This window comes from Erpetoichthys calabaricus, chromosome 4 (genome assembly GCF_900747795.2).
Source record: "Erpetoichthys calabaricus chromosome 4, fErpCal1.3, whole genome shotgun sequence".
NCBI classification, from domain to species: domain Eukaryota; kingdom Metazoa; phylum Chordata; class Cladistia; order Polypteriformes; family Polypteridae; genus Erpetoichthys; species Erpetoichthys calabaricus.
This window is the reverse complement of record NC_041397.2, coordinates 250005822-250033432: the sequence shown is the minus strand read 5'-3', so window position 1 is coordinate 250033432 and position 27611 is coordinate 250005822. Positions and strand designations below refer to the sequence as shown.

Here is a 27611-nt window from a genome sequence, read left to right as displayed (position 1 = left end):
TAGAGTCTGCAAACTGTTGGCACTGGGATGTGGCACCCGCTGCAGTATGCGTCCCTTATTTTTTTGTATTAAAAGTGGTAACCCTACCTGGCAGGTAACACTTATGTTTGGTCATGAAGTCGTCTAAAATCAGCCACGTGCCCTCTTTTAATTGTGAGAAGCAGATATATATAGCCAAATTCTCGCGCTTCGTTGCGGCGAAGTACTGCTTTTAATTTTTTAAGAAGAAAGTAAAACCTTTTTAAACGGATCGAAAATATACCAATAACAATTTGTTAAGGATCTGTTTTTTTGTGAACCTCGCTTTTCACAGCTGTCCCGCTCCGGCGTGTGTTTCGTTTATTTGACAGTATGTAGATCGTGGTAATTAAATTCATGGCATTCGTTTTCTGAATCACAATCTGACTGTATGGATGGTTACCTGCCAGGTTACGCTTGTGGTTGGTCAGGAAGTCGCCTTACATCCGCCACGTGCCCTCTTTCTGTTTCCAGAAGCTGATCATAGAATGGTTTTAATAGTTTACTTTCAAATAATGCAGAGTATGCGACACGTGTTTCTCCTTAATTCTGGGCTCATCAGGCATACACACTCACTGCATCCCCTCTCGAGAATCGAATATCGTCAGCGCCAGAGTTGAAGCCCCTAACGTTGCGGTCAGCAAGTGGGCTAACATCCGCCATGTGCCGTCTTTCAGTTGCGAGAGGCAGATCATAGAATGGTTGAAACTGTTGCCCCTAACGTTGTGCTACGGCGTGTGGTTCGTTTATACCTCGTGTCTTCTCATTAAACTTTTATCTCGCGAATATGTTATTGCAATCCGCAGCGGGAGCGTTTCTATAAACTTAATTTAAACTTACGTTTTACACCGTGCTTTGTTTCCCTTATGAACATGCTTGTATGCTTCACTCGCTCCCTTCTCAATTGTTTAATGAATTTTTTATTCTTCGCTGTTTGCGGCTCCTCCTTCATTTGTCCCTACTGCATTCACAGTCTTTTCACGTTATTGCAATCCGCAGCGGGAGCGTTTCTATAAACTTAATTTAAACTTACGTTTTACACCGTGCTTTGTTTCCCTTATGAACATGCTTGTATGCTTCACTCGCTCCCTTCTCAATTGTTTAATGAATTTTTTCTTCTTCGCTGTTTGCGGCTCCTTCATTTGTCCCTACTGCGTTCACAGTCTTTTCACGTGATTACGTGGGAGGCGTGATGACGTGACACTCAACTCCTCCTCCCACGGCCATCGAGCTGCCGTCCATTAGAGTATATTGTGAAAAAAGAGGTTCCAGTTATGACCATTACGCGTTGAATTTCAAAATGAAACCTGCCTAACTTTTGTAAGTAAGCTGTAAGGAATCAGCCTGCCAAATTTCAGCCTTCCACCTACACGGGAAGTTGCAGAATTAGTGATGAGTCAGTCAGTCAGTCAGTGAGGGCTTTGCCTTTCATTAGTATAGATAATTCACCTGCCACTTCGCACAGGAGAAACCTTTTGTGAAAATAAAATGGCACTGATTGAAAGACTGACAGTTAACAAACAAGATCAGCATATTGTTGCTGACCAATCATTTTTGCTTTAAAAAGGTTGTTTGACAACGAAGCAATACAAACCTTATAAATCCCTGAGTTGGCAATGTCTCTACTGAACTACAGGTAGGTAGGTGAAGAGAGTTTGGCAACTGGTGAAAAACTAAACCTAACGTGTGTTTGTATTTATTCTGTATTTGTTGATTGATATTTTAGTTTTACATTCACAGCTCAAAACACATGATATTGTGAAAATAATGAGGTGGCAGAACCGTGCTTTAAAATATTTGTCTCCCTCTTTTCAATCTTTCTCTCTCTCAAAATAGATACTTGAAATATTACACTTTTCTTGTTCTTAGCATCAGCCATGTCATACATATTGTGTGTATATATATATATATATATATATATATATATATATATAGTGTATATATATATATATATATATATATATATATATATATATATATATATATATATATATATATATATATATATATATATATAGTGCATATATATATATATAGTATATAGTGTATATATATGTATATCCACAAAGGGAGAAAAAACAAATCACGTATCATAAAATAGTTTTATTCCTGAGCTTTCAACCCCTATCAGGGGTCTTCATCAGAGGATAATGCTTAGACTTACAAGAATCAAAGGCAATATATAGCAACACATTCAGTATGGGGGGGGCGGAGGTGACTAACTATTTTATGATACGTGATTCGTTTTTTCTCCCTTTGTGGATCTCCAACTGCAAATATGCAAACCGTATCACAGACCTTCTCTTCCATATATACATATATATATATATATATATATATATATATATATATATATATAATTGTATACATATCTTCGCCTGCCGCCTCCTCACTCACTCACATCCGTCCGAAGCCGAATGCGCAGTCACCTTCTGCGCAGCTGCCCGAAAAACCTTACGAGACCGACATCCAACCCCAACATCGCGGCAGACGGCGGATTTACGGCCGCAAAAATTCAAAGAGAAAGACGACTTCGATTAAAGCTCTAGAGGCCTGAAAGGCGATTTCGACTACAGCTCGAGGCCTAATTACACATTCTGATTCAATTACGCATTCATTCAATACACCTATATCAGGTTTGTGGGGCTTATACTTATTACTATTCCATATTGTACTGGAACATTCATCATTCAATATTATACTATAGGCCTGGAAAATTCATCAACTAACAGTACAAGCCTGTAAAGTAATGAGTAAAGCGGACCACAATCATTACAAAACAACTTCTTCATTACTTATCATTTGTTCTTCATACACTGCTGACACAAACTCGTGCCCGTTTCATCTTACGTTGTCGAAATGGGCTCTTTGTCTAGTATTCACATAATTGTATAAGGCTATTAACAGATGAAATGTCCTCATTGAAATTAAAGCTTCTGTTTAAGTAAAAAAACAAGCTTTTCACCCTATAAAAAATAATATTTAAGAACAAAATACAGTCAACAATATTATAGGAAAAAAACTTTCAATTTAATTTTTTGCAGCAAGTGCACATTCCTATCTCTTGCTGTGTGTGCTTTTAACACTGTTTTCTTAGTAATTTGTGGGATTTTTCCATTGTGTTTACATTTTTGCAATTACACTTTATAGCTTTGGGATGAAGGTCTTATATTAATAATAACAAAGTGGTTGGCACCACTTAGACCCTTCACCTTCTTGAATCACACTGCACTTTGTATTTAAGTCTAAAATAATGTTATTTTCAGGTTTCCATCAGACTTCTGCATGTTCATCTATTCATTTTCTTATTTGTACATTTTAAAACATGTAAACAATTTGATTAGTATTATTATTTTCTAAGTCCAAATCCTGACAAATGGAATAACATGACAAATACGTGATTCATGAGCTTACTAATAACATTTCACAACAAGCCAAAGAAAGTAGGATATTCATACATTATCTTTTATGAACAAATCTTACAAATAATCTACACAAATATTATGTAGCAATTTAAGTTATCAGCACAGTATACCAGGAAGCACACAAAAGACAAAGCACTCCAAATTGGTCCAGAGTGTACTTGTGTGTCTTTCTATGTGCACTAAATGAACAAGCCTGGTATATGGCTCAAAGGCGAAAGATTCAGGGTTGAACACTGCTTTGCCTTTATTTTTGTGGAGACTGGTCCTCTGTGTTATGGTAATGAATAAAGCGGTTTCAGAAAAATCACAAATTCATTTGTGTTATTCAAGTCATATTACCACAAGGCCTAACATTTTGAGCTCCTTCTTCAAAGTTATACAGTATACTAATACATTCACTACAAGCTTAGTGGTATCGATAGCTGCCAGTTTCCGTCCAGTAGAGAGCCATTAGCAACAGCTTTTCTACTTGAACATCAAAAATACCTGTTCATTCAAAATGAACACTTAGAAAATGTTTTTTTTCTATTTTATGGGTCAATACAATGAGCAGGATTGTAGACTCATAGCTTCAGAAGCCTGGTTTAACTGGGTTCCCATCCCAGCCTGGTCACTGACTGGATGAAATCATCACAAGTGAATCTTGGAAGTTCTTTTTGAAGAAAAAAAAAAAGAATGAAATAGATGTTGCAGGTTGTGAAAACATCTTTGGTATTTCCAGTCATTTATGATGCCAGCATTTTACATTTGCAAACGAGATTTTTTTTCTCCGCAAAGAGACTTTGGTAGTTAGAAATAAAAATAACTTGGTCCTCTCAGGAATTCATCCTGCCTCTTCAGTCTCCTGCTCTTAACAGTTATTATATATACTTCTGCCAAACTTACACTAAATGTTGGTTTTCTTACATAGTTCGTCCGTAAGTTGGAAAAAAAAGTGCTTTCAGGAAAAACACTGCAGATATAGTCAACTGGGAAGATCAAAATGGCAGTTTTCTTTACAAGGCAAGAAAGAACTCTGCCAGAGCAGATGCGCAAGGCATTTTGCTGCTGAAATAAACTACCTGCCGTTTAACTTTTACCTGAACAAGCCCCAATATTCTAAATGAGAACTGAAAACAAGTAACACCATTTTGCAGTTATTTTGAAACCCTATGCTAGAGTTGGGTGTCCTTGCACCCAATATCAGTCACCATTATATGGTACAATATGTATCTTAAACACACAGAAAGGTATGTAACACAAAGGTAGGGGGTTAAAAAAAAAAAAAAAAAGGAAAGTGAATAAAGAAGACAGTAACAAAAAATTACATATATATAACTGTGAATAAAGATCTTCTTCCAAAGTTTACTAGACTATCTTACTGATGATAATGAATAAACCAACATTTCAATTTTTTCCCTCTATTTTAACAATATGAAATGAATAAAAAAAAATATATTAGTTTTAATTTAGTTTATTTGGTAAAGGTAAATATTTAAAGATTATTATATGAAAACTGTTGTACTGCAACTAAACCTGTATTTCCTACCTTGAAGGCCATAAATTTATGATATGGCTTGGGTGCCCATGCATAGACTTCCACTGAATTCTTCAATGCAATTACTAAGAACTTGATCCTTTCATATTTTACTGCCGGCCAAAAAAAAAAAAAAAAACAAAAAAAAAAAAAGTGAGCACAACCAAATAAAAGTATTAATATTATATAAATTATATAAACAAATCTTTCTTATGAAAAATGTCTTTCAAAATTGACAACTTTGCCTAATACACAAAGAATTATTTAGTGCAAAATTAATGTTTTAATAGTACTATAGTGACATGTAAAAGAATTTTGATTTTAAAAAAGTATCCATCATTTTATTGCAAATTTTCAATAAAGGGATGTGGAGCATAACCTGGCATTATTAGGCAGAAGGCAGGAATCAACCACAGATGGAATGAGAGTCCCTTAAAGGACAAATTTAGTTAAAACACACCAACACTTGTTCACACATCTATTACTATCACATAGCATAATACCTATAACTTTCTATCCAGTTTAACTGGCTGAGAGATGCAGTAACAACAATAAAAGGAGGACTAGTAACTCAATGTAAAAATATAGAAAAAAAAATAAGGATTTTAGAAATTTGACGCAAAGGCACAATTTGTAACAATTGTACAGACCCAATTAAATGAGTCATTGTTAAGTCTGACAGCTGAATATTTCTGTCATTTTGTACTTCTGTTTAGAATAACTACAAAAATAAAGTTAATGAATTAAAAATAATCATCTCTTGCTTTTGGAATGAATATTGAGCCCAAAAAAGGATGTAAACATTTTGCTTATTACCCGTACTTTACACTCAAAAAATCATTTTCGTTTTTATATAAAGCAGGCATGACACTTTACAAAATAAATAAAAGTTCAATTAAAGGTAATAAGACAAGGAATAGACGTGATTACATGTGCTCTGTCCATCCTTCTGGAATTAAATGGAAAAGTACAAGAAAACTCAGCATTGCCAGAAATACGCTTAAACTACAACAGCCACAACCAAGTACATTTAAGTGTTCATGAAGACCACAAGAATGTATTTTACTTATACACATATCTCAACTATTTTTGATAGGAGAATTCTCTCCAGGAGTATGGCCAATAATTCTAATGTTTTTTTTATGGGTTAACAGGCCTGCTGCTGTGGGATTTTCAGTCCATGGACAACCCGAGTGAAAGCTTGGTTCTCATTGCAAGCAGCTAGTCAGACTTGTTCGTAGTGAGTTTCAGCCTCCGCCAGAGCCAATCTATCTTTCTTTCCTCACCTATGGTCACTAGCTTTGAGTAGTGGCTGAAAGAATAAGACTGAAGATACAAACAACAGGAATAAGCCTCCTTTGCAGGGTGTTTGGTCTCAGCCTTAGAGACAGTATGAGGAGCTGAAAGTATAGGCACTGCTCCTCAGCATCGAAAGGAGTCAGTTGAGGTAGTATGGGCAACCGATTAGAAAATTGATGGATACAGAACATGGATATGAAAATTTATATGCATCTGAACTCTCATTACTGTAGCTCCAGCAAGGTTGCAACCTTTTCACTGTATTTTGTAGGATTGCGTCTTACTTTGCTAATTGGCAAGTGTGCATTTGAACTGTGACAGAACGATTTTTGTAATTGGTTTCTATGTGCTATTGCTACCAGACCTGTACTTTAATTTTCACGTTTGGTACGTTTTTCGTCTTTTGGTTGTCAGTTTAATGGTCAATATAATTTCTTACAACTATTACTTCAGTTACTTGTCTTCACAAGGGTTTTTTTCCTGGGTCAATTACTTAAAAAAAAAAAAAAGGGTTAAAACACACAAAGTTAATTTGCAATATATATTTATTTAACCTAGATACAGTTCCTCACTGTGGCTACCTTGGAAAGAAAAGATAACTGTTAAGTGCTTACCAACTTTATAGTGCACACATCCTTCCAAATCACCTACTGTTGTCCACCCTTGTTTCTTCTCTACTTCAGGATCATTATGCAAAATCTTATTTCGCAACCATGACAAATAATAAACTCTTAGTTTGTTCTTTTTGCCTGAATAAAAAAATAAAATATATCTTAAAACAGAGAAAGGGACACTTTCATTCCAGCATTACAATTTAGTTGAAATAAATTGGTGACTGGGATGGGGGGCAGTTGGTAGAAGAAAATGACACCTTATGAACATAACCTTGTGGGTAGAAACAAGTCCTTTGTTTTAGAGGAACATATAGTGAAATAACACAACAAAACAAAAAACATGCAAAGCACAAGAGACTGTCTTGATAGTAAGCCACTATGGTGGTCAATCAAATGCATGTTCAGATGTACTTACTGAATTTTTTTGAGAAGGAAAAATAACAGGCACTGCAGATTTGTATTTGGCAATGAAGTAGGCGGTTTAATTTGTTCTACTAATTGCACGTTTTGGTGATTACACATCTCTGTTGATACAGTACATATCATATTAATAGGGAGATGTGCCTTGCCCTTCGAAGCACTGAAGCATTAAAAAATTTTTTTTGGTATTAACACATGGAGCTGTTCTTGTCATCGTCAGTGTAGACAAGCCAAATGACCATGTTGTTTCAGTCTTGTGTTGATATTTCTTGTTACAACTGTCATTTGCATCGTTAGTCCTCCTACAGTCCTATAGGCGTAACTGTGGATGTGTGTTAAGGTTGCACTCTAGAACAACCCTGAACTGTATACACCAATTTGAAAATGAACAGATGCTTAAACTGGTGGACATCTGTAGAAGTGCTTATTACAATTAGAGAATGAATGTGAAGCTTCCTTTAATTTAACAGGGGTAGTGTAGAACGGCAATAAAAGTGATTAATTTCACTATCTTTTTAACTCCTCTAACAAATGCATGATGAAACAACTTAAACAATTACAGCTCATTTGATCAGTAATGTTATTTCAATCTCACAGCACAAAGTAATTTTTTTCAGAATAGGATAAAAGTTTTTTTTTTTTTTTTTGCTGTTGCCATGCTGTATCATTTCCACAGGGAGACCAGAATTAATATCAACATATTTTCTGGGACTTTGACAATGGCGATAATTGGACAATATTTTGCATCCTTTAAAAACGTGTTTGTAGAAGTCTTATTGATTTTGCTTGGTCCTTTTAATCAGGTATTAATTGTAGCTGATTAATGAGACTAATTGAAACAACAGTTAAGGAAAACAGGTCTTATTTACTTAAAAGTGAAGTAAAATAACACAAAAACATTAAAATCAAGTTCTGTCAAATACTGCACAGGAAAAAAAACTATAGCATTTGTAAACAAGTTCTGTCAGATATTGCACAAGGATACAAAAAACAAATCTATAAAACATTTTAAAAGAAATTACTAACTTCAAGATCTGTCCAATATTGCACAAAGATATATATATATATATATATATCTATATCTATATATATATATATATATATATATATAGATATAGATATAGATATAGATATAGATATAGATATATAGATATATATATATAGATATAGATATATATATATATAGATATATATAGATACTAGACAGTAAGCCCGTTACAATAACGGGTGCTAGAACAGTAGTCCATAAACATTAGTAGGAACAGTCTATATTAAATGGCAAGGGACCTTTTACCTCATTAAATTTTTTCCGTAAAATGCCTGTAATTTTCTCTTGACAGTAATACTGGCTTTGCTGTCCGTAATATGCGTTTAATTTTCTGTCACAACAGTGGCCAATCAGCAGATTCTCCCCAGCAACTGATGTAATGTGTGCGAAAATAAATCTACTTTTACTTTACCGGGCCAAGCTTTCTTAATCGCAAATCTGACATCCTCTGAGTGAACACTTGTACAACAATGGGGAAGCTGGTCTCCGTGTCTCAGTATTTAGGTCTTACCTCATTTACCGAAATCCGATTGGATCTGCCGCGCAATATTTTATAGGTCCCGCCCTCTCTGTCTTGTGTGACGCGTCAGGCGGCCTTTGAAGCAGCGCACCATGCCCCGCGCATGCGCACTTCACCAGAAGACACACGGACACTGGACGCACACAGGGGTTTTATTAAAGAGGATATAGATATATATCTATATATATATTATATAAAAATTGTAAAACTCTTCTGAGTCGGGCTGCTTGAGGCAGGGATGCATGGGTTCTTTTTTGCAAGTTTTCCCAATTTGGGGAAATGTACTTCTTGTGTTTTCCACAACTCAAATGTCTCAAGTGTCAATTCTTGATCTCTTTCTCAATGGCAGTGTACAGAGACTTGCCTTCTCTGAATTACTGTGCTTTTTTGAAACTCCCTTGTCGACACCTGCTCTAACTTCTGTAGCCATAGAGGCGGGATGGAGTAGGGCAAGGAGGGGGTAATTTGTGCAAGTGTTTTAAACAAAAAAAATGTGCTTTGGAATTGAGGACTCCTAACAAAGAGAGCTTGCAAAATAAAAACTCACCCAAAAGGCATATGCTTCTTAAGGAAATAAAAATAATCAGTTTGAACGAATCACATAGTTTGTTTGAACTGATTAATAATCTATTCTAGGCCCACAGAGTTTTACAATCTGCATGTTTCCATTAGGCCAGATTATCTAAAAGCATAAGATGAACTACCACAGGAAATTAAAAATAAACTTAATCAATTAGAATTAAATTCAAGGTAAAAACTTGAATAAAACTTTAAATTTAAACTTTAAATTGCACACTAATCAGATTACAACTACTGTACTTTTAACTTATGGAACACTGCTAAAGATGGACCTCTTATAAAACTGCAAGATGCTGAGAAATTAATTCATACTTTTGTTTTTAGTCAATAGATTACTATAATGCACTCCTGACAGGACTGCTTAAGAAAGACATTAATCGGTTTCCAATAGTGCATAATGCAGTAGCAAGAATCTTAACTAGAAAAATAACACCTGATTATCTCTGTTGTTTTAGCGTTGTCACACTGTTTACCCATGTCATTTTGAATTGACTTGAAAATACTACTAATGGTATATAAAGCCTTAAATATTCTCTTGGAGTGCCTGTCCCCCGTAAATTCAAAATAGTAACCTTATATCTTCTAACAGCCTTCTGCTTATTAGTCCAAGAGCAAAGCATGAAATAAGTGGCAAGTCAGCCTTTTGTTGTTATGCACCAAATTCTGGAACACTTGACCAATAGACACATCAGGCTAATACTGCGGAACATTTTTAAAAACACTGCTAAAAACATTTTTTCAATTTGGCTTTTTCATTACTACATCTTCATTGTACTCTTAATAGACTGCATAGGCATAGAATTATTACATTCTTCAGTGATTTGCAGTCTTTGCTAATCTCTACTTTCTTTGTTGGTTCTTCTGTGTTGGCATTTTGTGCCACCACCACCTGATCAAGGCTAAATGTAATGCTGGAATGACGGTGACTGTACAAGCTGTCCACAAAATCTTCTATATTCAATCTTCTGGGACAAAGCTTGGAAATGAGGAGGAATGATTTAAGCACATTTATGTTAGGCAGGATGCCCACTGGGGGCTGGGCGGTCATTTGGCCTTGGCACCCCAGCAGGTCTTGTTTTTTTCTCAAGGTTAAATGGAGGTTTTTGTTTTTTCCTGTTCCCCTGGCCATCTGACCTTATCATCAAACTCGACTGTAATGACTTACAATATGATACTGTATATAAGCAGGCTACATTTCTACTAATCATCTGTCTGTCTATGTTATATAAGCTTGTCAAATGTATTTATTTAATTTTTTCCCCTTTATTACTATTGTTAATTTTTTTCTTGTTACTTTTTCTTTCACATCTGGTAAAGCATCGTGACATACATTCTTTGTATGAAAATGTGCTATAGAAATAAATGTTGAACAATATTATTCCCATTACACAACTGTTTGTTTCACTTAATCACTTTGGATCAACCTACACATAATGCCATTAATCCCTAACAACTATTTCATGTGTTTGCTTAATTAATTACTGGGCTATATGCCTCAAAGATTTCACACTTTTTACTGTATGTGTATGTATGTAGATTGCCTGGGTATACAGTTAATAACTGGGGGAAAGTTGCCTTTTTGGAATACAACATGGCTATATACAACCCACGGTGTGGCAAAAAGCAACATTCTTAGGCAAAAGCTGTAATCCTTCGAGACAATGAAATTGTTATCCAAACTAATTTAGAAGAAAAATTAGCCAAAAAAGACAACCCTCATAAACCTTATATGTTAGTAAAACCCTAAAATTATCCACAGCTGAATGCATGAATCTTGGAAGAGCAAAACACACAATCAGGCAAGAATTCATCTGATGTAGCAAGAATGGAGGAATATGAGTAAAATGCACATATTCCTTTCTGTACATAATCTGCATTTTTGCAGCTATATATTCATAGTACCTTATGAATTGTTTTTAAGACTCACCTGATATTGTCACTAGGACATTCAGACCTTCAAGAACATCCATTTGCTGAAACCTTCTCCTTCCAATTAATGGATATACTTTCCCCTGTCCACTTCTGTCCAGTAGCATGAGGCCACTTTCTGTACCTACTAATAAGTTGACACCTTGAGACAGAAAAAGAAAATATGAACATGTATTTAATGTTTGATTTTGTTCATAAATGGAACCTGTATTAGATTTGTGCCCAAAAAAAAGAAACAGTTTATACAGACACTATAAGAAACTAGGATGACAGGAGGATAGGAAAGTAGAGAGACACTAACTTCATTATAGTCTATGAATATGAAAAGTTAATAGGCTATTTTTACTTTTCAATTTACTTCTTAAAGTTGACGATGAACCTACAGAGTGAAAGCCCATTTCTTTTCCTTAGACAGTACATAGTTTTTTCCCCCTAATACTCTGATATACTGTATTTCATTTACAACATAAAGTAAAACAAAGTATTATTTAATTAACATCTGTTGATCTTTACTTGTATTCTTGCAAATAAAAAAGGAAAGTGATTAAATACTACTATACTGTGTTTGCAAATATTATAAGACTAGAAAAAAATCCAAAGACTCTTATCACTAGAGACCAGGTACACAAAATAAATTAGCGTAGCTACTTATTTGATACACTGCAGATAATAATGGTAAACTTTTCTTGAGGTAGTTAATGGCATAGTCTTAAACTGCCAGATTTCCAAAGGCATGTTATAGATAGGAATTTCTGGATATTGCAGAAACGAAAAAAACAGCTTAAAAACAAAAACTGAGACTTTAACCAGAATGCCAGGTCCCAAAGTAAAACATACTGTATATGAAGATAGATCAGTATTAGGAGTTCAAGGTTGCACTTTGACAACAAAATTCTACCTATTATTACATATCATTTATCACCTAGTTGTGCTGTCAAAGAGTAAACTCTATTACGCAACCTAGTACTTAAAGCTTAAGACATTTTCTGAAAGATGCAAAGGCAGTTACACAGAACAATGCTAACAAATCTGTCTGTGCTTATGCCCCACATAGACTTTTTCCAGCTGAATTATACTTGTAAAGCAAACATATTTGCTTCAAGGTTATTTTAAAAGTAAATTCTTAAAAAATTAATAAACCGATGTGTTTATAGCCAGTATTTCAAAAAAGAAAAAGGAAGCAAGCAAACACTATGACAATTTAAAGACAGACTACACTAACCCTATTACATGTTCAACACCAGGGTGCCCTCTAAAGGACAAAGAATATATTTCAATAATGTGGTAACATATGATGAATACTTTATTATAAGTTAACACAAAATGAAATTTCCACCAAAAAATGAGAATACAGTACTTTTTTGAAAACATTAAATATGATGCATAGACAAAGTAAAATAAAGCAGATTTTTTTCAACAAATTAATTTTACGATGAGCCTAATCTTTATAACTGAGTTATGAACATACTTATTATTTATTAAAAACCACTATTTGTCGCTGCAGCTCTCACAGCAGTGCAATATGCACCATTAATGCTTGCGAGGTAAATGGTGTTGTTGGGTTGGGGGGTGGGGCAGTGGTGGGGGAACAAAAAAAAAAAAAAAAAAAAAATCAAGCATAACCTTCATAGTAAAATGGAAAACAATTTAGCTGTCCTGGTAAAACAAAAAACAAGTTAACCATTTGATATTTTTTGTTTTTAATAATAAGCACTACTTTGACAGTTAAACATAAAACATGTCATTGTCTTCAGTTTGATTGTTAAAGAAACATATCCTTTTACTATATTCAATCACAATTCCTCCATTTTTGAACATGAATTTATAGCATAATCACACTTTAAATGATGTATCCTCTCAAAAATAATTAGTAAAAGAAAATCATACTTACCCCACAGAGCTGCACAAAGAATTTCTGAATTGAACCGTTTTTTGTATTTACGTATTTCTGGGGTATCACTCTGTGGTCTAGTGTTTGTTGGGTTGACATTAACTACTGAACCTTTCCTAGTTGGATCTTGTCTCAAGGCATCTGGTCTGATTTCATTTGAAAAACCCACTGAAAAGAGAAAACCATAAAAATAAATATACAGGTAAAATTCCATTACAACAAATATCTTTACGAAATTTTCATTACAATGAAGTATTTTTATGGTCCCGACAGTTTCCTCATATGACACGAATCTATAGAAATCTCGTTACTACGAAATACATGCCTGAATGAATCATCCACAGAGCAGTTAGTTCTGTGGTCACAGCTCAGTTGTGTACAACGATCCCCCAAATAGAAACATTGTAAAAAAAAAAAAATGGTCTTTCTTCGTACTGTTTTTTTGCTGTGTTTGTTTTCTGTGGTTTTCAGTGATACTTTTGCTTATTGCTCGTCAACATTTGAAAAACATCCTTTGGAATTTAACTCGTTGTCACCCTCCTATAGAAACTGCAGACACGAAAAAATGATAACAGTTCATATTAGAAAAAAAACCTTTACATTTTTGCGGCTCTCAATTCCGGCAAAAAGAAAAAAGTCTATGCCAGTGAATTCGGAATTTCACCATTGACACTGTCAACTTTCTTGAAAGACCGAGCAAAAAAAAAGAAGAAAAATCTGCATTTGCTGCATTTGAAGACGTCAAAAAAGCAGTTTTTAAGCGGTTCAGTGATGCTCGTTCAAGAAACATTCCTAGGGTATTAATGCGGCACTCATTCAAGAAAATGTGAGGTTTCTAAACTCTCTTGGGACCTCCCCCAACTGGACAACCCTCCGAAGAGTCTGCTGTATGGAAGACTGTTTATCCATTGCCGGGGCAACAGCAGGCTCACAGCTCTGCTGCGGCTCTTCACCAAAGCAAACAGAAAAGATCTTGATGGGTGATACAAGGAACATTGTAAATGCAGGGAACAGTATTACTTGGCCACTAACCTAGCCACAACCCTGCCTAACTACTGTGTCTGTGTATAGGAGAGTGGCAGAAAACGCTACAATAAATATCCGTGCTGTTCTTATTTCAAGCTAAATAAAACTGGTTTTGCTAAAGTACTGAGACTCAGTGTCATGTTTTGGGGTGCAAGACAGGGACTTATAAGTAACCATGATCTTTTAGGATTTGCTTCTGTGGCGCTTCACTGCAGCACTGCAAGCCTGCTGTTGCCCTGCCCCAGCAACGGACAAACAATCTTACACAGACATAGAAATCGAGCTTCGGGATGCACTTCAGCATGTCGTTCCCGTTGGGTGGGGGGGGTGGGGGGGGGGGGGGGGGGGGATCCCAAAAGAGTTCAGAAACATCAGAATATGAAGAAGAAAAGGATGATTTGGCTTCTGATTGATAACTGTGCTGCCCACAACATGCTTCTACATTTAGATAACGTTCTCATTGAATTCTTCCCACCCAATTGCACAGAAGTGCTTCAGCCATTGGATTTGGGCATCATTCGCACCCTGAAAGTGTACTATTGCAAGGAAATGCTGAAAAGTGATAATCAGTAAAAAGTGTTTTTCACAACAAACAAGTTCTGTTCCGACAAATATTTTAAAGGAAATCTGCAATCGAGCGTTGACAAAACATTTTTCCCCCAGCGCCACATTTATGCTTTAAGAGGCCTCCGTGACATCACAGAGCTACAACAGTCATGCACAGAACTTTGATGCTTGCATATTGTAAGCGAACTTAACCCGATATTTAACAAATTACTGCCCGATCTGTTTCACACATTCATGATGTCACACTCCAGCTGGATTTGCACCCCACATGCATCATAAATAAATTAATTAATTAATAAATAGAGTAGTGCAATTTTTGAGTCCTGGCGGCAGCACACAGGGTTTTTATAAGGGAATGGGGTGCATGCCAAATGCATATGGATTTAGTCATGTAGTGCAGCACCTAAGCAAAACAAAACATTTGTCAGAAAACATGAGACCCAGTAAAATAACAATAAAAAAAAAAGATTTATTACTATTTGCAAGGCATTTCTGCCTTTTTGGTGGAAGAAAAAAAATGAAGCACCTGCACAGACAGATCAGACATATCAGCTGCGTTTTGACCTATCTATACAGATGCTTCTCACTTTTTAATTTCATCAAAAAGATAGAAATCCCTTGTAAATAATCATAAATCATTATTTATTATATTTCATTGGGTTTATGGTTTGTTTTGACCCTGCGCTGCATTCACCTATACGGATAAGCTACTAGGACTTCAAAATTGTGCATGACATTGTACAGCATTGATCACTTTTGGCTTATATATAATTAAGCTTTTTCCCCCCCTCAATGCTGCATTAGAAGAATAAAATTTGTTCCTGGCCATCATTACAAACGACATGTGGTAAAATATAATAAAAATATTTAATATTAACACATTATATATTACTTCTTGCACATTTATTTGCATGTTAAAAATCACTTACCTACAGATGTAACAGTTGTACCACTTGATGGTGAAATCTGAAGCAAGCGTGGGTCGATAAAGGGTGTAAATGATGAGGATGATTTGTGTTTCTGTAGGGTATTACTTGCTGAAGGACTCTAAAATGCATAAGGGACTATGTCAGTATTTGGTGTGAAATGGTAACTTACTCATTCAACAAGCAAAAACAAATCATTACCAAAAGACAAAGCATTTTAATCACTTAAATAAAACTATATTAAGAACACCAATAAATATTTTTTACCAATTTAATCAAACAGAATAAGCAGTTAAAAGGGTTATTTTTGTGATATTTCTGTGCTAAAATGTATTTAATATTTCAAGTACAAATTAGACAAACTCACACAATAAAGAAATATTTTATTTCTAAATTAATAGCAAATTAAGTTTGCAAAATGGATTGGTTAACACTCAGCTGGACAATGATTAGTTTTCTAAAGACATGGGACCAAGCCAATTTTATTATTTAACATAATCATGTGGGTTATAAAAATGTATATTAAAACTTGCAACACAGGTATTTGCTACACTAGGCGGTTGAAAACAACTTCATTTTCCAAAATGAATAAATAATAAAGAAGATTATAAGTTAACATCAATATGAAAGCAGGTCAAAACCATTTTGTATCTTAAAGTGATGTGTAAAGTATTTCGGGAAAACAAAATTGTGAAAAGTTCTGTAGAAATTTTAAATACACATAAAAAGACCCATCCATAAACAGTTCAAAAACTACTTTAGACAGCGTACATAAAAAATTCATTTCAGAGGCAAGGTTCATTTAATCGAATTGCATGCAGCTGAAGCCAATTTATACAGAGCTGCTCGATGTTGTTGGCAAGAAAGGCCCAATTAAAAAAGAAATTCAAGAATCAAAATGATTTAAAGCAGACAGTGCCCACCCACCCACCTTAAAATAGTTATTTAATTTTTTTCACTTGAGTGCCAATTGAAACATACAATGAAATGCAATTATCCTACCCCCTTGTGCCACTCTCAGCTAGACAGCTCTGCATGAAATACTGGCAGGAGTAACCACAAAAAAAAAACTAAAAAAAACAGGGAAGGTAGAGTACAGATGAAAATTAAACTGGATTTAACTTATGAGAATGATGTTGATTAAAAAATCTGGACCAAAAATACCTTAATTTACCACAGATAAGAATTTGTCTAGGGAAAACCACAAAGTAATCAACATACACTTCTTTCATAGCTAACTATGATGGCTAGGATGTGAAGTATAAAAATAAAAAAAATATATACTAAGCAAACTGAATACATGTTATCCATAATACAGAAATATACCAGATGTAAAAGAATTGGCTATGACATAAGATTTAAAAAAAAGCCCCTCGGCTTTATTTTACTTATTGTAAAACATGTTTATAGACTAGTCACTTACAAATCGTTATTGAACATTACATATCAGGTGTTTCATTAGGCAAATTATGTATTGCAGATAAATCAAGTAAAACCAGTGTTCCTAATAACACTCCGATTGGCAAGTTCATTATGGTCTTTGGATTCTGGCTAAACATTTGTTGATAATACAGGTATATATTCCGCAAGATTTAACTTTTATTTTGCCATTCAGAAAATTCAGAAATATAGCACTGAAGACAACTTGAAGGTTCCTAAGTGTGCGACGAGATCAGCGCCATAAACGAGAAGGTGGACCTGTTCTGCTATTTGTTTTGAAAGTAAAAATCTTAGAAATTAGTGATCAAAATACAGTATATGCTGATGTGAAAACTGTCATAGCACAAAAAGTATCCTATTGTACATAAATTAGTTTTTCTAATTTTGTATTTGATATCAGACGGAAAGGGGAGAGAGGCTCAGACCTAAATTAGCATTGATGTACAGTGATCCCTCGCTATATCGCGCTTCGCCTTTCGCGGCTTCACTCTATCGCGGATTTTATATGTAAGCATATTTAAATATATATCGCGGATTTTTTGCTGGTTCGCGGATTTCTGAGGACAATGGGTCTTTTAATTTCTGGTACATGCTTCCTCAGTTGGTTTGCCCAGTTGATTTCATACAAGGGACGCTATTGGCAGATGGCTGAGAAGCTACCCAACTTACTTTTCTCTCTCTCTCTCTTGCGCTGACTTTCTGTGATCCTGACGTAGGGGGAGTGAGCAGGGGGGCTGTTCGCACACCTAGACGATACGGACGCTTGTCTAAAAATGCTGAAAGATTATCTTCATGTTGCTACCTTCTGTGTGCAGCTGCTTCGTGAAGCGACATGCTGCACGGTGCTTCGCATACTTAAAAGCTGAAAGGGCACGTATTGATTTTTGACTTTGTTTTCTCTGTCTCTCTCTCTCTCTCCCTGCTCCTGATGGAGGGGGTGTGAGCTGCCGCCTTCAACAGCTTTGTACCGGCGGTGCTTCGCATACTTAAAAGCCAAACAGCCCTATTGATTTGTTTGCTTTCCTCTCTGTTTCTGACATGCTCTGCTCCTGACGCGCACTCCTTTGAAGAGGAAGATATGTTTGCATTCTTTTAATTGTGAGACAGAACTGTCATCTCTGTCTTGTCATGGAGCACAGTTTAAACTTTTGAAAAAGAGACAAATGTTTGTTTGCAGTGTTTGAATAACGTTCCTGTCTCTCTACAACCTCCTGTGTCTCTGCGCAAATCTGTGACCCAAGCATGACAATATAAAAATAACCATATAAACATATGGTTTCTACTTCGCGGATTTTCTTATTTCGTGGGTGGCTCTGGAACGCAACCCCCGCGATGGAGAAGGGATTACTGTACTCTTTATGTGATACTAGGGGGCTTCGCCCCCTGCTCGCTTCGCTCACCAACCCCCGTGTTTGGTTTTCCGGATACACACTTTTAAGATTTTTTTTTTTCTTTGAATTGTTGCTATTTCATTAGTTTCACTTTTACTTCAGAACTTCTATAGAAACAATATTTGTAATCTTGCGAGTCCCAATATGCTGAATCTTTTTAATGAGGTCAGGACAGGTTTCTCTGTTTGGAATTTCAGCACAGACAAAACGATCTACATCATCAGCAGTTAATATTTTTTTTTTATATAAAGTAAAAAAGTAAGTAGAGTTCTGCATTGGACTCCTGTCTGTAAAGTCGTGCTAGTTTCCTCTCACAGTTCCAAAAGTACATGGGTTTACCAAGGTGATACCCCAGCTTTTGTCTAGGTTTTTGTACAAGGGCTAGACAGAACGTTTTTGACTCCTGGGGTAAATGTAGCTTTTTAAATAAGCAGACAGATAAATATATATACATTAACAAAGTAACCAATAAATGCATGTGCGGTAAACTCCATTTTTGAAATTCTCAAGATTCTTTATTTGTCACATGCATAGTTATACAGGACAACACGCAGTGAAATGCATCCTGATCCGCTTATCAAAAACTGTGCAAAGTTAGAAGAATATCAGTTAAATTAACAAAAAGTCATAGATTGAAAGATAACAGTATAGTAGAACATATTATGTGAATAAAGTAGAATTAAGTGTTAAGGTGCAATAGTGTAGTAATTATTGTGCAAAACCAAAGTTAGACTGGTGCATAGTTAAATGAGGCCGTTGTTTGTTTGCGCTACTTCGATCTTTACTTTCTTTTTTTATATTTTCTAATTTTTTTTATATTTTTCTAATTTTTTTAATATTTTTCTAATTTTTTGTTTTTTTTGAGCCTTTCTAATTTCACTGGTTTCATAGTTTCTAACCTGCTCTACATGTGTATAGCGCTAATGTTTGTAAACGTCTTTATGAAATTCTACTTTGTCATTTTACTCATTGTCTTTTAATTCTGAGCCATACAGTACAATACATAGAACAGAATAAATCCTCAATACAGTATAAAAACAAAAATTCTATAAGTACAGAGTAGAATTTCAGATTAGATGATATCACTTAATATGATTTGGATTTGTTTTAAGTCCTGGAGACCTCTTTCATCAAGCTGCCTCCCCCATTTTGCCGTTCCACATCTGAAATAGCGCTAATCTGATGAAAGGACCCCTCATTCCCATGTCCCCATTCATCAGGGATGACTTTACCTTAGGCAGGCAATCTACAATTTAAAGAGATTGTTATTTTCTTGTGAATTGTTACATATGCATTATTTTCACTTTTACTTTAAAAACTTTTGTAGAAACAATACTTGTTTCTTTATTTCCTGCCCCGCGCGAGGTTACATCTCTTTCTTCCCAGACGTATAATACTGCTTGTGTTGTGAAGGGTGTTGCGGCTGAAGGTAAGCTCAGGATATGTCTTTGGGTCATTTGCTGCTTGCTAGCTGCCTCTTCTGCCTGTCACATGTCGTTGTTTTAAGAGCTGGTAGCACATGATACTTGCCTGCCAAAAGCAATCCAACAATTGCTAACTTAGAGGTCTGTCAACTTGTTTCAAATGATGCCTGGTCTTGCGTGACGTTGTAAAAGCAATACCTGTCTTTGATTTCTGGCCACGGGCGTGGTTGAATTCTTTCTTGCAGGATGTATAACGCTGCTCGCGTTTGGTTGGGGAAGCTGCTGTCGCAGCTTTCTCCACACGTGTATAGCGTCGTTTTTTTTTTTTTTTTTTGAGCCTTTCTAATTTCACTGGTTTCGTTGTCTCTAACCTGCTCTGCATGTGTTTAGTGTCAACGTTTGTAAACGTCTTTATGAAATTCTACTTTCTTTTACTCATTGTCTTTTTTAATTCTGAGCCGTGCTTTTTTTTTTTTTTCCCAATTCCACTTGTTCAGGGCTGATAATTACTTTCCTTATTTTCTGAATTTGCATCTCGATTATTCTTTTTTGCTCTTTTTTCTGTCCAGCGCATTTGAGTCTCTTTTCTCCGCCCCCGACTGGACGTGCTTTTTTTTCCCATTCCACTTGTTCCGGGCTGATCATCACGTTCCTTATTTTCTAATTTTTTTTTAGCATTTTTTTCTCTCCATCACTTTTGGGTCTCTTTTCTCCGCGCTTTTCTTTCTTCTTTGTTTAATCGTCGACGTTTCATTTCTACCTTATTCATTTCTAACGTATTGACCTTATACACTTTATATGCACTGAGAGCCCTGGAGCTGTGTGTGCTGCATGACTGCCTTTACACTACTGATTTGGTTTTTTTTTTATATTGCTTGTAAGTAGGGTGTGTCTTGCAAGACTCTCGTTCTACGTTCCCGTGAGACGCACCGTGGCAGGTCTCTTTCGTCTCGTGGGTCTTTAAATTATCTTCCGAGAAGATCACGTATCGTAGACTATCACGACAGGGGACAGGATTTCTTTTTATAATAGAGAGATTATTACATATATTTAAAATATAAACAAATCCATTACATAAAATACATAACCTTTCTCTAGTATTTTCCTTCCTTTAAATATGTAGCTACATTTTATTGCTCATGTTTTGTTTTGACTGTCACATAATTATTTCAGTAATCAAAGTCAGCATGAGCATTGTAGCTATAACTTCTATTACAGTTTTAATTTAACAATGGAATCGCAAATATTAAAACCTCACAAGCCAGAGGTTGCTTACTGATGTTTAACCTCTTACAACTTACTGTTCAACAGAAAGGTTGAATTAAGCAGGTAAGAGTCATAATTTAACAACAGAAAATATATTGTTCAAAAAATGAAAAAGTTCTTTTTGAATAAAATAGTTACAAAAAATTCACTTTCTATGTTTAAGACAAATACTAAAATATAGTGTGTATTATATAAGACTTATATAAATCAGACATTTGCTACTGAATTACACATTGTTATTATTTTTTACAACATGACGGGCACCAAACATAACTTTACCAAGACAAAAAAAAATACACTAATCCACATCTTCACTAATAAATCATTCAACTCATCAAACAGTAAATTTCACTCTAAATGACATATGTGGCATTGTGTGGATTTTGCACACTTTCCCCCATTGTTAACGATATTTTTCTTTTGTTTTCAGGTATTCTAGTATTCCTGACACATTCCAAAGACATGCATTCTGACTCTAAATTAAACCACTAACAATAAGATTGTGTCAGTATGTGTGCCCTATGTCAGATTAGTTCTTGCCTTGCTCCCACTGCTGATGTGATAGATAAGAGTGATTTGTTGCAAAGTTTGTTGCTTTTACATAACACAGCTTTGTATATCTAATATTATTCAGTTTTACTGACATGCACTCAATCTTTTAGAATTTCAAAAATTGTTTAAATCTATAACCTAGCAAAAAACCATCTTTAGCATTTTATCAATATCCATCCATCCATATATTTATTAAACCCATTTAAATTATGTGCTGGGTATCCCAATAGGCAGAAGTAGGATAAAATGCAGTTTACTACCATTGCAAATCAAAAGCATTTAACAAGTAATGCTTTTGAAAACTTAAGGAACCACTATACAGTAATCCCTCCTCCATCGCGGGGGTTGCGTTCCAGAGCCACCCGCGAAATAAGAAAATCCGCGAAGTAGAAACCATATGTTTATATGGTTATTTTTATATTGTCATGCTTGGGTCACAGATTTGCGCAGAAACACAGGAGGTTGTAGAGAGACAGGAACGTTATTCAAACACTGCAAACAAACATTTGTCTCTTTTTCAAAAGTTTAAACTGTGCTCCATGACAAGACAGAGATGACAGTTCAATCTCACAATTAAAAGAATGCAAACATATTTTCCTCTTCAAAGGGGCAAACAAATCAATAGGGCTGTTTGGCTTGTAAGTATGCGAAGCACCGTGGCACAAAGCTGTTGAAGGCGGCAGCTCACACCCCCTCCGTCAGGAGCAGAGAGAGAAAGAGACAGAGAGAGAGACAGATAAAAAAAATCAATACGTGCCCTTTGAGCTTTTAAGTATGCGAAGCACCGTGCAGCATACTTAAAAGCTGCACACAAAAGGTAGCAACGTGAAGATAATCTTTCAGCATTTTTAGACGAGCGTCCGTATCGTCTAGGTGTGCGAACAGCCCCCCTGCTCACTCCCCCTACGTCAGGATCACAGAAAGTCAGCGCAAGAGAGAGAGAGAGAAAAGTAAGTTGGGTAGCTTCTCAGCCATCTGCCAATAGCGTCCCTTGTATGAAATCAACTGGGCAAACCAACTGAGGAAGCATGTACCAGAAATTAAAAGACCCATTGTCCTCAGAAACCCGCGAAGCAGCGAAAAATCCGCGATATATATTTAAATATGCTTACATATAAAATCCGCGATGGAGTGAAGCCGCGAAAGGCGAAGCGCGATATAGCGAGGGATTACTGTACACTAAAAACCTTACTTCCTAATACAGAGACAAGGAAAATGGCAAAAATATTTATTTCTACTATTTCTTCTACAAGGAACATACCAAATGTCACTTAAACTATGTATTTTTCATGAAGATGTATATAAAGAATGAAATACGACCAATACAAATATTGGCAATCAATTATTAATTTATTTATTGTTTTACTGCAGACTTAATTGCAGTGCTGTTGGTCTATAAACAGAAAAAGAAATGTCACAGTTAATTAAGGGGTAGGTAAGAGCCGTTTGAACCACTTGAATACTTTATTAAATTTAAGTTATTAATGAATTATTAATGAATGGAAAAAACTTCAAAATATATTTGATTTAAATGTGTTTTCTTTTGTGGTAATGGAAATCAATATTTATTTAACATTTGTATAAGATAAAATATATATCCTTTCAGTCATTAAGCAGTGATGTTCATATAATGTTGTCCAGTCAAAAAGTAATTGCCAATCAAGCGTGATCCTAGCTGTTTTTTTTTTTTTGCATAGTCATTCATAATTTGCACAACTTGACAAAATGATAAGGCAAGTGGTTACATTTACTATGAAAGCAATATTTAAACCTTGGTAAATAAATGAATTACCAAATAACCATGGATAACCGTGAAAGTTGTACTAAATGTTCCCAAAAAAAGAAAAAGAAAGAAAAGAAATGCTTATATGATAGCAGTAAAGTGGTTAAGAACTGGTCTATCTAAAGCTCTACTTGGCTAATCAGGTGCTGAAAACAGGCATGGCCTGCAAAAGCAGCCAGCTGAGCAGGTGCAAGACATACCTCATTTGCAGTAGGCTTGTCCTGGGGAGTCTGAGGGGACATGGAGGGAGTCGGCTGGCTGGAGGATGGGGAAGAGGTGGATGAGGAGGAATGGCTTTGCTGTATGAGATCTGGCAAGAGGTGAATGCGACCGGCAAAGCCATTGCTCTCATGATGGCTGGTGCGCTTTTTGTCACCTGAACTCTGTAATCAAAAACAGGCACACTCGGTCTCGCTCAAGTGCTGCGGAAATGACTGATACTAATCTATTTAAACAAAAGATGTTAATTCCAAAACAAATAATCCCACACCAACTTATTGTTTATTTTGCTTACCTACACAGGCTGTTTACACTGAAATACTAAAATATACCTACAACAAACACTATTCAGAAATCTCCAGTGGAACTTCACTATGCATTATCCTCAGGTTTAACAAGGTAAAAGAGAATGTATTTGCATTGTTGTCTTCATATTATCTAAGGTGCAGGTATCAAATTTGGTTGACTAGTGTATGGAATGGAAGCTCTTGTTATAAAAGTAAAACTAAATTAACATCATAACTGCATTACAAAAGAGCTTCATTTAATTTCTTCTCTGACCTAATACCTAAAATACTTTACTCTAAACAAACTTAACTGAAATATGTATGCTCCACAACTGAGTGGCAAAATAAAATCAATAATATGGGCTTATGTTCAGTAAGCATGGATGTACAAGTCTTTTGTAAAGAGTTTATGCACAGTAGTTACTGAACTTCTAACACTTGTGGTAAATAAAGTTTAACTTACTTTCTGTAAAAAAATCAAATAAAGAGGGGGATGAAAAATGCATGTCATGCAAAATAGCAGATATTCTGATTCTGATTTTCCTCTACACATGCACTGAAACAGTTGCCTCTATTAATATGTTCTCATGCCAGTAACAGCATCACAGATACATAGCAAAAAAAAAGACTAACTTGTAAAAGCAATGAATGAATTAATTCATAACTGCTCAGAAAATAGAAATGTAAAGAAAGGAGGAAAAAAACACAAGTAATACCTGTCGGACAATTAAAGTGCCATCTTTGGAAGGAGTAACAGCAGGGTCACTCTCAGTGTCATCATGAACAATCATCGTCTTCACAGACTCTGTTTCACCATTACTCAGCTTAGACGAAGAGCTAGTTGAAATGCAACAGCAAGTAAACAATCAGTTAATTTTCAAAAATAAGAATTTGCTTTCAACCTATAGTGGTAGCAAATACAAAAAAAAACAAACACTTTAAATAATCTTGAACTGCTAGGTTTAAAAATGAATATAACTTGATGTATCTTTTTCAGGCCAAATGGTATAAACAATTGCAATGCAATTTGAAGCCTTTAAAGGAATGGTACTGACAAACTTCAAAATTTTCATATATTTTTATTGCCCTGAAACATATGATATAGTGTCAACAACTTTCAGTAGGAATCAAATCTTCAACAGTATTCTTTAGGCTAAGTCTATTATAAAACTAACAAGGTAAATAGTTTTAATATGCTCCTTAAGTTTCATAATGAACACCTTTTGAAGCAGATCCCAGCTGTGCAGTTTCAGTATTATATCTTGATTCACATCATTTATTTTCAAAACCAAGTAGGGTGCTTTGTTATGATAGTAAAGCTAGGATTTCTATTTATTGGAACACGTTCAGCCTTATTTCTTTTGTGCTTGTCCCTGTGATAAAACTATGAAAGTAGCCAGTTCTCAGTACAAGGGAACCAACCCAGTCACTTTTCTCACAGAGGATACAAACATTATTTTGTGTATACTGTAAAGCTGGGGAGGGAAGACAATAATGCAAATGAGGAAGAACCGTGAAATGAAATGTTTTTTCCTTATATTGCACTTTAGGATTAATTAACATAATGCTAGAAATCTGTACTTCAACTTTTAATGATATGAAACTGAATATCTTTGAAATTCAAAGTTTCCATTTTGTTGTGGAAAAACAAATTTAAATATGACATCTAAATTTACTCTAAACATGTATCAGAACACGCATTTGTTTTGCTACTCTGTTGTGGAAATCTCTAGGACATGCTTCACCACACTCACTCAAGCTACTCCACGTTGCAAATTACAGTTTATCTCTATTGGCAGTTAACCTGAGGAGGGATGGTGTGCTGGTGAAGGGCAACAAGGTCACCAGGGTCCATTAACCCAACAGGGTTTTAAAGAACTGCTTTTTGGCCAAGTTTATACTTCTCTACCACATGTTGCAGTTTTTACTGACTTGTCCTATTAGTCAGAAAGGGAGAGTGGCATTTTTCTCCAAGTATTGCTGAATTCTAAAAAAAACCCAGCAAACTAATAGACAAGGGTGCCTAAGGAGGGTTCAGTCTCTGCTCGAAGCACTACCTTCCCCTATGTGACAATGGTGCAGGTAAACAATTCTCCTATTCATACTAGAAAAAGGCTATCTTTTCAAGTTATAGATGACCAATAATGCTTTTCAAAATTAAAAATGTGAAACTCCACTTTTAAACAAGGCCCACGGACATTTTTACAAAGATTATGTAACCCTTGTTAATGTACTTTTGATAAGTCCAGTATAACCTTGAACACCAAAAAGTATCCATTGCCCGATCACTCACAAGGAATACATAATTTGGCAGTAGACAATATAGGCATCGCATGTGCACAGGCCCAGAGCGGATATTCTCAGGTATAGACAAGTTCTATCAGGCACTGTATAGCTATATGTATTTAACATATACCTTACACATTTCTGATGTGTTCTATCCATAAGAAACTGACCATGGGCAGTTAAATTTCAGGCTTAAAACCACTTTATACACATGCATTTATTTGTATACACTGTATGATATAGCTCTATTTAGGCTGCCATGTTACTTTAGCATAGTATACTTTTGATTATTGTACAGTATGTTGAACTTTGAAGTGTAAGTGCACCTAATAAGAATAAATCAATATTGCATAATTAAGAGCTAAGAACACTTAGAAAAGTATAACATGTCAATGAGCTTTGTTTTAGATTACTTTTGCCACTTTATCACAGGACCCCTCCACGTAGAGAGAAAAGCTATTAAGGTGCATTTTATAGTGCAGAGAACTACTTCCTAGCTACTGTTTAAATAAATAAATAAAATTCAAATATTTTTACATTTTACATGTATTATTGTATTAGAAATGTATTTGCATATTTAGGATTATACTGAATGGTTTAGGAAGATTTAAGCATCCTAAATTGTGACTAGGTACTTTCAGTACAAAAGGATCAGCATTAGCATCCAGAATACTGCTATATATTTAAATCTGAATTGAAATTTGTAGCTGTTCATTCCCTAAAGGTATTTCTAAGGAAATTGTAAAGTTTGTACAAATGGGATGACTATTTCTCTAATAAAAATACAAAACTGAGTAGTAATTAACAGTAAATCTTTTACTTGATATAAAAAGGAAGCTATACCTAACATACCATTTTTGCATTTTGTTAAGTATTTTAGTTCCCTGCTTCCTCTGGTACATGTGGCATAAACCAGTCCACCCATTAAATATCATTATGTTCAAATTTGATTATTACAACTCAGGACCTGTTGCTTAATTATTACTCAAAAATGTACTCCTACAATAAGTTAAGACTCCCAATGGCCTTATACTAAAAATAGAGTTTGGAAAATAGAGGTTCTATTTCCACCCTAAAAGATCAACCTATCTTCTTGTCCAGAATGAGGGAAGTTTGCTTTCAGAAATATATATATATATATATATATATATATATATATATATATATATATATATATATATATAT

General features: G+C 35.1%; 1 protein-coding gene across 9 annotated transcripts in view; it reads right to left on the bottom strand.

Annotated features, from left to right (window-relative positions):
* LOC114650761 (mitogen-activated protein kinase kinase kinase kinase 4) overlaps positions 1 to 27611 on the bottom strand; it is a 296865-nt gene that overhangs the window by 25695 nt on the left and 243559 nt on the right. For 6 of the 9 annotated variants that reach the window (XM_028800590.2, XM_051926167.1, XM_051926170.1 and 3 more), the window contains 7 exons: positions 24857 to 24977; positions 23835 to 24017; positions 15782 to 15899; positions 13260 to 13427; positions 11367 to 11510; positions 6873 to 7007; positions 4972 to 5072 (listed from right to left, as the gene is read on the bottom strand). In XM_028800590.2, coding sequence (XP_028656423.1) covers positions 4972 to 5072; positions 6873 to 7007; positions 11367 to 11510; positions 13260 to 13427; positions 15782 to 15899; positions 23835 to 24017; positions 24857 to 24977 — 970 coding nt within the window. The remainder of the gene's footprint in view (positions 1 to 4971; positions 5073 to 6872; positions 7008 to 11366; positions 11511 to 13259; positions 13428 to 15781; positions 15900 to 23834; positions 24018 to 24856; positions 24978 to 27611) is intronic. The other 3 variants (XM_051926168.1, XM_051926169.1, XM_028800598.2) reach the window with 1 other exon arrangement.